This window comes from Vipera berus, assembly GCF_964194415.1.
Source record: "Vipera berus genome assembly, chromosome: 6".
NCBI classification, from domain to species: domain Eukaryota; kingdom Metazoa; phylum Chordata; class Lepidosauria; order Squamata; family Viperidae; genus Vipera; species Vipera berus.
Window position 1 is genome coordinate 68,434,187 of NC_138208.1, and position 12,875 is coordinate 68,447,061.

General features: G+C 38.0%; 1 protein-coding gene across 1 annotated transcript in view; it reads right to left on the reverse strand.

Moving 5' to 3' along the window:
* Positions 1–12,875, reverse strand: part of RFX4 (regulatory factor X4) — a gene marked incomplete at both ends in the record, with an annotated part of 88,502 nt that overhangs the window by 21,677 nt on the left and 53,950 nt on the right. Inside the window, 5 exons of the mRNA XM_081332043.1 lie at positions 1,580–1,724; positions 3,092–3,150; positions 7,876–7,976; positions 9,551–9,714; positions 12,577–12,654. Of these exons, the coding sequence (XP_081188169.1) occupies positions 1,580–1,724; positions 3,092–3,150; positions 7,876–7,976; positions 9,551–9,714; positions 12,577–12,654 (547 nt within the window). The remainder of the gene's footprint in view (positions 1–1,579; positions 1,725–3,091; positions 3,151–7,875; positions 7,977–9,550; positions 9,715–12,576; positions 12,655–12,875) is intronic.

Sequence of the window (12,875 nt, forward strand, 5' to 3'; positions counted from 1 at the left end):
TCTATTTTAACTGATACTTTTAGTCTCCAGGCAGTCCAAGTTAAATCATTACATTATTATTTTGTATTTGGGAAATGAGTGATTGTCTAACAAAGAGTTTAAGGAATCTTGAGATTTCAGTTTTATCCTTTATTGTATATAGAACCAATTGTGTTAAGTCAGTCTTTTCTAATCTTGTACTCCTCAGAGATACACATCTGAAGATGACCAGAGGTGGCACTGTTGAAAGAAGTTAAAGCTTATAAAAGCAAGTTAATTTTGCCTAAATTATTTAGAGTTACTTATAAATACAGGACACATCGGTGGAACATAAGGGGATTCTATGTTACTTTAAAAAACAAACAAACCCAAACCCATCTTCTTTATGTTACATCATCCGAAAGAACATCTTATTTAATATTAGCCTAATTTACTCAATATATACTTAGTGGGATTTGTGATTTGTATTTTTCCCCCTAAATATCAGAAACCTTATTGCCAGATGTCTCATTGATCTTGATGATATATTCCTTTAATAGTTTCTCAAGATATTATTCTAGAAGATGTTCATATTTAATATAAAAAAATCTTGTAAGATTTCTGAAAGTAATTCTTTACTCTATTGCAAATCGGTGAAATATTCACACTTCGCAACTACAGTCCTATACTAACTCCTTACTAGTTAAATATGCATTAGATGTTTCTTCCCTCTGAAAACTGAGCTAAAATAGTATTCAGCAATTGTTCTTCCATGAAACAGAAGCATCCTGAACCATTCAGGAAAATGTGCAGCTTTGCAATTATCTTCTTCATAGAAATTATTACCCATACAAGGAACCTTCAGTCCAAGCCTTTGGAGTACTTGAAATGTATCTAATTTGCACTGCTTTTAATTGGCCGTACATTCAAATACATTCTTCCTTGAAAGAATATTTGAAAGATGAAACCATTTCTTAAAGTGCAGTAGAGTGTAGTCACAAAAAACATGTTTTCTTAAAAAGAATTGTAAAGTGGTAATCGGAGGGAAACAGGTTTTGAGATGTTATAAATAAGAAGTAGAGGACAGGAAGGCCTGGAGGAACGTTGTCCATAGGGTCGCAATGGGTCGGACACGACTTCACAGCTAACAAAAAATAAGAAGACCTAAAGTGCATATGAGCCACTCTCCTGGGGTATTATGGAATTATGAATCTAGGTAGCATTACGTTTTACAACTGCATTTAAGAAATGCTACAGGGAATTCACATTACAACTTTATGTATGCTTACCTTTAACAATTAAATATTGTAGGATTTGCTGTTTGTAAACATACCCAAGATTGCATAGTAAAAACCTTGTATGGAAGTGTCCTGCCCTACTCTACTTTCCATTGTGATAGATAAGTTGTTGAAGAGCAAAGAGAAATTTAACAGAAAGCGGAAAAAGTGTTAGCCAACCAATATTTCTCCCATGTCATCTGTGTTACCATCACATTTAGAGGAGGTGGGGGAATTGGAATCTTTTTTCATCTGAGCTGATTTTGGAAGCAACAATGCTAGCACATTCTGTTTTGTTAACATTTGGAGCTAATTTTTCTTAGTTGAAAGTCTTATAATCTTACGTTGTATTATAAGTTTCCTGTGCTCCTCTTGTGAATCTTCCATGGTGTACAGTGTTTGTTTAGTGATACTATTAAGATCCACATTCCTCCAGTCTTCCAGCATTTGGAATGTAATATCTGCACTGTGGATCACAGTTCTTGATGCCTATAATCCAATTCAAACAACTCATTAGCTCAGAGTTATTACCTTAGATAATATCCCATTATCCCTTCATGTGGTTTTGTGATAGGATTCTGCTAAGGTGATTTTTCTCCTTAGGTTCTGGAAAAAGCATGGAGTGCAGTAGCTAATTTGAATATAACTTTACCCAGTCCTCTCAAATTACAGATTTCATGTGGAAGTTCTAAATTTAAGGTGATACTATACTTCTGCTTCATTTGGGGGGAAAGGCATTTTCTTCATTCTTCATGCTTCATTGTCTCCCTTAAATTCAGATTATTTGTATCTAGACCTTTACTTTTGAAATGATCATAATGATTTAAATAGTACATTCAGTCACAACTTCAAAATAATTGAAACAATTATTTGAAATCCCCACACGTCTAAAGTAAGTAAAGTAACTGAAGCATGTTTTCAATATTGGAACTAGGCCCTATTTCAGAACATGTCAAATACTAATAAAACTGAACAAACTTCTGGTGTTGTATACCTAGAAAGGGCTGTGGAAGTGGAACATCAGAGACTGTTTATAGCTTAAGTCTGAGGGTGGGACCTTCATGCATGACAATGGACAGACTACTCAATAGAACAGTCTGTATTTATTCAGATACTATTTGGGATTTTAAGATAGGAAGACTGAGGGGAACTTCATTGCAACTATCTGCATTGCTTTTACTGCTGCTTCTAAAGATTTCATTGTGGTTCGTATATTAGAGACCATTTAACATATTGGAGTAAGACAATTTTGCTCAAAGCGCTTATAAACTCTTTTCATCTCTATTTGGTCATAAAGTGAAGATAAAGGATAGATAAGATGGGGGAAAACTGAGACAGCAAGATAAAATCAATGCAAATATTATTTTCAACGTGTTTCCTTTACAGTTGCTGTAACTCCCCAATTAGATAACAGCAAGGGAAGAAGTATATAAAATGGGAAAATATAAGAAGCAATATTACAGATCTAGTCAGAATTCTATTTAGTTCAGCATTCTGAACTAAATAGGATAATTCTTAGGATCCAATGAATGGAAATGAGGGTATAAGTCCTCTTTTATTACATTTGCTTCCTAGCAGCTATTATTTGAGACCTGCTCTCTAGAAGCTGCATACAGACATTAGTCATCATTGATAGGTCTATCTTCCCAGAATATAGAAAATAATTTAAGCCAACAACATAGCAAGCAGCCATGGCTTTTCTGCTTCATTTAACTCTGAATGCCTTTTCAAATCAGTGTACAAATCCAGTGTAAATGTTTTGATTTTTCAGATGCATGCAAATCATTTATCTGAGAACTAACATATGTGTACTTGCTGAGGAATAAAATAAACATAACAAAAAAAAGATAAAATACCTGGCATAGATGGTTTAATGATGTTTGCCTCCGAAGAATCTGAGAAAATCTTCTGGATACTGACAATGAAGGAGATCATTTATGTTGTTAGCTTGAAGGGTTATTTAGCACCAAACAATATATAGCATATCTTCTTTTAACTCTGCTAACAGCAACTATCTTTAACTGATTTTGCTTTGTAAGAACTACACACACACACACACACACACACACACACACACACACACACACACACATTATGTGAATATACATATTTTAGGCATTTTTAAAAAAGCATGTTTGGGATAGAAATCATTACCCAATAAAATCAATGACCTTAAATCCCATTGAAAGTTAACTATTGATGATCCTTAATTCTATGTTCCTGCAGAAAGTTCTCTGTGTGCTGATTTGCTGGTTCCCATGACCAGAAAGTCTCCAATAGGGCTATTCCCCTGAAGTGCCAAAAGTAGTTTTAGATTCATAATATCCAAAGCCTCCTCACTTTCGACACAATTATAGCCTAGATCTACAGACTCCGACTGGAAGAAACTGGATTAGTAATTCTGCTTTCCATTCCAACAAAAATTGAAGAAGTAGGTCATTTACCATAGAAAATGTTCCTCTTGTTGCTAGGACTGTGTAGTTGATACTAAGTGAACTAAGATTCTCTGGTTTATGATTAGTGACTGCAGTACACAAATGAAGATTAAATGTATGTTATGTAAACATATTGGCAAGGCCATGCACAGAATAAAATCCATACTCTCTGTTATGTATTGAAATATATAAAGTTGTGTTAAGCCCTGTAAAGTGAAACTAGCTTAACTAGCTTAACTCCAACTGTTTTGGAGGGAAACTTTGAACATTTATATTTGGGCGGGCTTTCCAAGTATTGTGATAGGTTAAGGCCCTGGGGGCTCAGAGTATAAATTACAGGAAATTGCCTGCAGTTCTCCAGTTCTAGTCTGAGTCAATAAATGATGTTGTAACTATGTTGGTCTGCTCCTTGCCTACTGAAGCCCACTACACAATAGTGGTGACGAAGGTGTGATAGCTGCAGAGGAGAGATCTGCTGCTAAAGAAGAGACTAAAATCACTGGATGTGAGACCAGGTAAGAGTGCTGGTGGGACCATGCTCCCTGCCCTGCCTGCCAGTAAGACACACTGGAGGCACAGACATACCTGAGGGCTCTGTCCCCGGGACTCCTAAGTTCAGCACAGCTCCAATCACAGCAGTACAGACAAAATGGCTAAACTGGGAAAGCTCAATGAGTTCGATATTACTCATCCGGAACAGTGGAGTTCATATGTCTCCCCAGTAGACAACTATCTCTGGGCTAACCAGATCACAGACGATGGCCTGATCCAGGACCTGCCTGAAGCACCCCTACATGCAGGGGACATTGCAGCTGAAACCACCACGGACAGAACACTTAGCCGCATTCTCAACTGGGTGTTAAGGGGATGGCCAGAGACCTGGCCAGGTCCTGAGTTCCATCACTATGCTTTTCAGAAAAATGGACTGTCGGCCCACAAGGGATGTGTGCTGTGGGGCAGCAGGTTCATCATTCCACCCAGTTTTCACTCCAGGGTGCTGGATTCCTTACATGAGGGGCACCCAAGAATTGTTCGAATGAAGGCTCTAGCGAGAAGTTACTTGTGGTGGCCAGGCCTGGACAAGGACATTGAGAATCAAGTAAGGCATTGCCAGGCCTGCCAAGAAACCCGGCCGGAGATGCCACAAGCACCAGTGCACCCAAGAATTGTTCGAATGAAGGCTCTAGCGAGAAGTTACTTGTGGTGGCCAGGCCTGGACAAGGACATTGAGAATCAAGTAAGGCATTGCCAGGCCTGCCAAGAAACCCGGCCGGAGATGCCACAAGCACCAGTGCACCACTGGGAGACCATGCATGCCCCATGGTTTCACATGCACATTGACTTTGCGGGCCCCTTCCAAGGGCAGGTGTTCCTAATTGTAGTAGACAGTTATTCCAAGTGGTTAGAAGTGGCACCGGTCTCATCGATGACAACAACCAGGGTCATCCTTGAGTTGCGCTGGCTGTTCACCACACATGGTCTGCCAGATGTAATAGTGTCCGACAATGGGGCCCAATTCATGGCCGGAGAGTTTCAATCTTTCCTCAATGCCAATATGATTCAGCACGTAACATCTGCTCCATTCCACCCCATGACCTGACCAAAGGTCAGGCTGAATGAATGGTCAGGACCACAAAGGAGGTGCTCAAGCAGATGACGACTGGGGACTGGAACCATTGCCTGGCAAATTTCCTCCTGTGTCAACACACAACTCCCAGTACAGCAACAGGTCACAGTCCAGCAGAGCTGAGGAGGAGCCACCAGCTCACCACAAAACGCGACTGACTTCACCCAGAGTAGCGGCAGAGACGGCTCAGCCAAAGCCCCCCAAGAACTTACAGCTGGGTGAATTGGTCTGGGCCAGGAACTATAGAAGTGGGACACCTTGGGTGGCAGCTATGGTAACTAACTTAATGGGGGCCTTGTCATACAAGGTTATTCTGGGAAATGATCGTATGTTCAGATGCCACATTGATCAGTTGAAGCATTGGCAGGCTGGGCCAATCCCAGGTGAGGATCCCGAGGTTTTATCAGACACACAAGAGAACTGTTTTCCTCTGAGTTTGCCTACACCACCTGTGGCCACCTCCGGGGAAACAGAGGTACAAAGGGATGTAGAGCCGCCGCCATTCTCGGGTGACCAAAACGGCCATCACGACTGTTCAACTGGAAAGGGATAATACTCCACTTGGACAGGACTCTCCAATAACATTACGGTGGTCCACCATGATTCGTGGAGCCCCAGTCTATCTCAAAGATTATGAATATTGAACAGGCTGAGGATGATAACTATCCTAAGGGGGAGGGGTGTAATGTATTGAAATATATAAAGTTGTGTTAAGCCTTGTAAAGTGAAACTAACTTAACTCCAATTGTTTTGGAGGGAAACTTTGAACATTTATATTTGGGCGGGCTTTCCAAGAGTATAAATTACAGGAAATTGCCTGCAGTTGCCCAGTTCTAGTTTGAGTCAATAAATGATGTTGTAACTATGTTGGTCTGCTCCTTGCCTACTGAAGCCCACTACACAATGCTATCTATCTCTTTATCTACTGATCAATAATGTGACCTTTATATCCATATTTCCTTGGGTAAATCCTAATACTATATAGTATTAATCTTTTTACCACAGGTAAATAAAAATATGCTGAAATCAATGACATTGCTAGTATGTACAATGCTAGCATCCAGATTCCAGAGATTTTTGAAATAGCTCTAGTACTATATGACTTCACTAAAGTGAAGAGAGTTCACACTGATCTCTCTGGCTGCAACTCTGCTTTACTAAGATCAATTCCAAAACATATAATAAAACATATTCATTTTGAGGAAAGGAACATGCCTTGGATTATTTGAATAAATTATTAAATTACAAAATCATGTTGTTGAATCGGTCATTTTCTGAGCCTCCTCAGCAAAGGTGGTTTTAATCATTCATGTTGATCAATGGTTAATCCGTCTCCTAAATGAATTTTTCCCTCCCCTTTTCAACTTCACCCACATTCTCTCTCTTCAAAAAAACTTGTGATGTGGAAATTAGCCATATAAAAGGAGCAGGATTGATGAAATAAAGCAGACTTTCTCAAGATATAATGTGCAAGGCAGGCATCTACAGAGAAAGAGTGTAGTGCCCTTCTTGCGGAGATGGGATAATTTGATTGTCTTCATTTTTTAAACTTTGACACTTGAGGCAAAGGCCTCGGACTGTAGTTTGAAGAGGTGCTTGATTGCTTGCATTTGCAGGCCATCCCTTGAGAGAATGTTTAATTTGTTCCACAAAGACAGGAGACTTGTCAATTAATTGTAACTAATATGGCTTCATCACTATGACCAGTCAGTGATATACACACATATAACTGAAAGAATTGACAAAATTAATTAGAGATGATTAGTGATTGATAAATTAGAGATGCAATGCTTATTGTTCTTTTAAACCATGTTAGGATCATAAGACACAGAGCACCTTTTCAAGCATGTATGTAATTTTGTATACTGAGACTTTTTAAAAGTTATCAAAATGTCTCCTAAAAGTCCTAAACATTTTCGGCAATATCATGCCTAAGATCATGTGAGATTTGGGCAATTTTTACATTTGGGAAGATTGCCAATGCTTTCTTGGATTATTATATATTATTTTGACATCAAAAGACACTGTGTTGCCTACTCCTTTCATTAAATTAAAGGATGCCTTCAAGTTTATTCTAAGTATTTGTTTTTGATATCTGAATAGCTTTTTTACATAAAATCTTGTAGTTATTCCAAGCTTTCTTCCTTTCAGCATCCTGATTTTGGAAGAATAAATTTAATTGTTGTAGATTAAAAAAATAGAAGTGGGCCTAATGCACCCTTAAATCTATTCATATGTACTACCCTACCTTCCACGTGTTATTGAGGTAGGTAAATAAGAACTTAATCACAACATAGTATATATGTGTTCTATAGCTGCCCTTTCAGTTTTTTTATTTAATTACTCATAGGACATAGAGTGGATTGATCTGATTAAGAATATTGCCATACCAGATATGTAGTGATGGGAACTGAATTCTTTATCTGACCTGTTTCTTTCATTTTTTAAAAAATCATTTGCATTTTTTTAAAGTTCTACTGGTACCAGCATACCATCTTCTGATTAATATCTTTAATTTTAATGTTACGGTATCACAAACAATTTTTCTGCTTGTATTAAGAAAGTATGTAACACGTACATTCAAACTTGATATTTCGTAGGTTTTCAGGCAAGTCATGAAGAGCTACCTTTAGCCATTCATCCAGCTGTTTGGCAAACTTGCGGATCACCTGTGTTAAGCTGAAAAGAAAAGTACCACTTCAGGAATATACATTAAGAGTCTTTCTTTGCAGAAGAAAAGCAGGAAAATATTAGCTGTGCAACTCCCCAATTTTTAGTCTTATAGTTCAAAATTGGAAAATTTTCATAACCTGATGTATTTAGCATTAGTTCACAACTTTGTGAGACCTAATTCCCAGTTACATGCATAGGATTGTACTGAGAATATGTATTATGTTACAGCTACCTAATAATAAGGAATGTGAAAAGTACACCAAAGTATACAGAAAAAGTAATCTATAGAGTTCTGAAATGAATAAGTACAAATGCTTGCATCTAATGTTCCTCCCATATCTTAAAAAAATAAATTAAATAGATATATTCCATTCTTCAGAACTATGCCACTTTTCAAAATTATAATCCATAATTGCTATATAACATTAATTTGCAGAGGTGCTTAATGTTTAAAACTTAGAATAATAAATGTTAATGCTACTACTACTGCTGCTGCTGCTACTACTACTACTACTAAAGTAACACAGTTATCTACTACAGTTAGCAGGAATAACTGAAACAGATTGAATTAAATGATTCCATTACTATCTAGGGCAGGAGTGTCAAACTGCCGGCCTGCAGGCCAGATGCGTCATGCGGAAGCCATGCCCACCCCATTGCTGGCATGGCAAAACAGTCCTGATACATTACGCGATGTCACATGACATCACAAGTTTGACATGTCTGATCTAGGGTATTTCATGTTTAAGAACTGAGGACAAAAGTATACTGTATCTTGCCAGCCCCTCAAATGGTACTAAAACAGGGACAAGACATACTGTATTGCTGAAGGCATTTCAGAATAGGGAGAATCAGCATTTATAAAGACTGTTCTCAGACCACAAAGCCATCTAGAGGTCTCAGGGTTCAAGAAAGTATGTACAGGAAGATTTAGTCCTTAAGATATTCTGGTTGGGAAATATGAAGTAGATATTGAACTCATCAAAAGACTACTAATTTAGGGAAGGCTAGAATAGAAAACAATGTAGGAATGAAGATCTGTAACACTCACAAAAAATCATTATTCAAGATGGAATCTGAAGGAAGAAAACCTGATAAATAAAAAATGTCATTGACTGCACGTGTATTAAACAGACTGCCAAAATGCTAAAATTCTTAGAATGTAGGGAAGGGAACAAAACTGAAGCATGCAAGTATAGAATATTTTAAATATATTGCCCACTTATTTGTCCTTCATTCCTAAATGGAAAAAATCTACCATTCCTTCAGCGTTTGAACTCAATCTGCAGTGTTCTGTCAAACCCATTTGGTTTTATTATTCATAAATGTCACTTGGTCTCGTGTGAGAAAGATTTTTTATTTAAACCAGGGGTCTTCAAACTTGGTCCTTTTATTACTTGTGAACTTCAATTTCCAGAATTCCTCAGCCAGCTGGCTGAGGAATTCTGGGAGTTGAAGTCCACAAGTCATAAAAGGGCCAAGTTTGAAGACCCCTGATTTTAACTGTATAAAGGGCATATGTTGCAAGCGAACTCACACATATACCTTCACACAAATGTCAGTCTATAAAATATACTCACCTATCAGGTAATGCTTGCAAGACTGTTGGCATCAAAACTCCAGAAATAGCTTTATACAATATCGAATCACAAACTCCAACTATATTTACTACAGTGGAAGAACCCAGTACAGGAAGCATGTGAGGTGGCATCCCTTGCCAAAAGTGCAGAAGAAAACTTTGAACCTAGAAATGCGCCCAAACAGAAGAAATAAATGGAATTTGTAATTTTTTAAAATTATTATTTGTCTATCTTCTAGAGTGGCAGAAATACACTTCTGATTTTCTTTTTTGGAAAACACCATCAAATGATATGTTTCACCCATGGCAGTTTGCTGATGAAAAAGGAAAAAAAAGGAGTTGCAAATAAAGGGTGGATTCTGCCTTCTCTCTTTCATGTCCGTGTACCACCGGGTTTGATTCTGCTTATCAGCCTTGCAAGATAGTCCAGGTAAGAAGCATGCCTAGATGAACTCTTTATACATTGTTGTGAGGTTACATTAACAAAATCTTGCAAGTCTGAAAGTACATTTCTCCCCCCTTGTATTTACAGCCCAACAAACTAAGGAGGGTAACTTTTGAGATGTTTGCCATTTCCCCTTTCCATATGCAGGTTCAGCTGCTTCTTATGTTCTCTTGTTCTCCTGCATGCAGCTCCTCCCCCATCTCCCAAGGCCATTCCCACATACCATTACACTAAGAAGGAGCCCTAACAAATTTCCTCTGAAAATACATGACTGTTGACAGCAACTTGGTTCCCATTCATGCTAATGGGCCCAACAGAGGCTTCACTTTCTTAGGATCTTGCGGAAGAACAGGGTAGAACAACAGCTTTATGACCCTCTTTTACCGGTCTACCATAGAGAGCGTCCTCTCGTATGGTATTGTGGTTTGGTATGCTGGTCTGACAGCCGCGGATAGGAAAGTATTGCAGAGGGTGGTGAGCACAGCACAAGACATTGTGGACTGTTCCCTGACACCACTGGATGACATCGCCAGGGCTCGTTGCCTTGGAAGAGTGAGGAAGATTCTCAGGGATGACTCACACCCTGGACGGTATCTCTTTACTCTCCTACCATCCGGTAGGAGATATAGGAATATAGCCAGCCGTACCAACAGGCTGAAAAATAGCTTTTATCCGTGGGCTGTTAGGCTTTTAAATGGGACATAATCTTATGCAGAATTGACTTGGGAGGCCGGTGTGTGGTGTAGTTGGTTCACATAGTGTGGTGGGATGGAGGGTTTGTTATCACTGTGTGTTGGGGGGAGAGAGCACAGGGGGACGCTCAGCTAATCTCAATGTACACATGTTGTACTTTGACAATAAAGGTTTATTTATTTATTTATTTATTTATTTATTTCATATCAAATATAAAAGCAGTCAAAATCAGGAAAGAGGCATTATACTGAGGGGTAGGAAGCAGTTAAATCATCCTATATAGACTGTAACTAACTATCATTCATTGCAAATGTTTATGGAGATTCTCAGTCATCCAGGTCCTGGTTGTCCCAAAAGTGCTTTTTTCAAGAGAAAATTGTACTTTCTCGTTTTCTTTGAAAGACGTTTCGCTTCTTATCCAAGAAGCTGAGGCAAAATGTCTTCAAAGAAAAACAAGAAAGTCCAGTTGCCGCTTGAAAATGCACCTTTGGGATTCATTGCAAATATATTTAAGATATAAATCTAAATTAATGTCGCCTTTTGGTGAGATGGGCAGCAAACAAACAAACAAAGCCTTAGATTTGTGCCATTATACAGGCATTGGTTATCTGGACTGACTACATGAAAAAATATCATATGAATGAGAATTGAAAGAGAAACAAAAAGCAGAGAACTCTAGGATATTTTTAAAGTTGGGGTTTAATAGATCATGTTAGCAGGAACTTCGGAAATCAATTTTCTGCACTAGTGTTAAAAAAAATGGCATCCATTTTCCATAAGACATATTCACCAAACTAATATTGCAGAACTAAGATTTCTTTCAAATATTATTGCATATAAAATTGAGCCATAGATATTTTCAACTTTATGAATCATAAGTATACTGTATGTGTATAAATTTATATATAACTATAGATGTGTGTATATAATAGATATGAATTTTTTTTCTTTAATCCCATTTATATCCCGCCCTTCTCCGAAGACTCAGGGCAGCTTACAATTTAAGCACAAACCAATGTGCTTAGCAATAGCCTTCATTCTATGTATATGCCTGCTTATTAGGGCTTTCGGATCCCCCCAAGCGGCATTATTACAAAGTCAGCTTATTGCCCCCAACAATCTGGGTCCTCATTTTACCTACCTCGGAAGGATGGAAGGCTGAGTCAACCTTGAGCCTGGTGGGATGCGAACCTGCACTAATTGCAGGCAGCTGGTGTTACTTAAGGAGGCATTAGTCCACTGCTCCACCAAGGCTCTACTATATGTATAGGTACTTAATAAATTTCCATCCTCCCTTTAATTCAGGAGCTCAAGGCAATGTACAAAGCACTTCTTCCTATTTTCCCCAACTCTGTGAGGAGCATGAACTGAGAAAGAACAACTGGCCCAAAGTCATTCAGTAAGCTTCCATGACTAAGGGTGTACTAGAATCTGGATAACCCCTCTCCGCTCTACAGCGAAAAACTTATTTATTCTATTTTCCATATGTATTATCTATGTTATCTTGAGTAATATAGAGGGCTTTTTTTATAGTCTTCTATCTCATTAATACTTCTGATCTCAATTGCTCACCTCCTCCATCCTTTTATATAAGCCTTTTTCTTATACTGCTGTTCTTCCCAATTTATTTTTCAGTATATTGCCTGATCGCACCATTTTTTCAGGTTCCTTGAATTGAGGCATCCTGTTCATTAGCTTCCTTTATTCTCAGAATCTTTTCACCCAACAGAACTAACACATGCTATTATCTCCAACAGTTCCGATTCTCAGTGGAAAACACTTTGAACCTTGTAGCAATGTAGCCAGTCAATATAAATGTTTTCACTACCATCAATAAATATAACTGAATATAAACTATCCCATGAAAACCTTTTTACTTAGTTACAAACCTCATCAAAGTTGGCTCTTATTACAGTATCAAGTATCCTTTGACAGTGTGTTCTGTACATCATTATAAAAGTAGATACCTAGAAGAATAAAAAAGAGGAATTCTTATTAAGCATATCATATTTAAAACAACATTTCTTGTATAATCTATCATGACCTCCAACTCCTAACAAATTCTTAACAATGAAGATTTAGATGAAGAAGATTAAAACCTCAAGGCAGCAAAAACACTAGTACCCATCTCAGGTCTCATAAATTGTAATTATAAACCTTAATCCAGATAGAGCCTAACCTAATACCT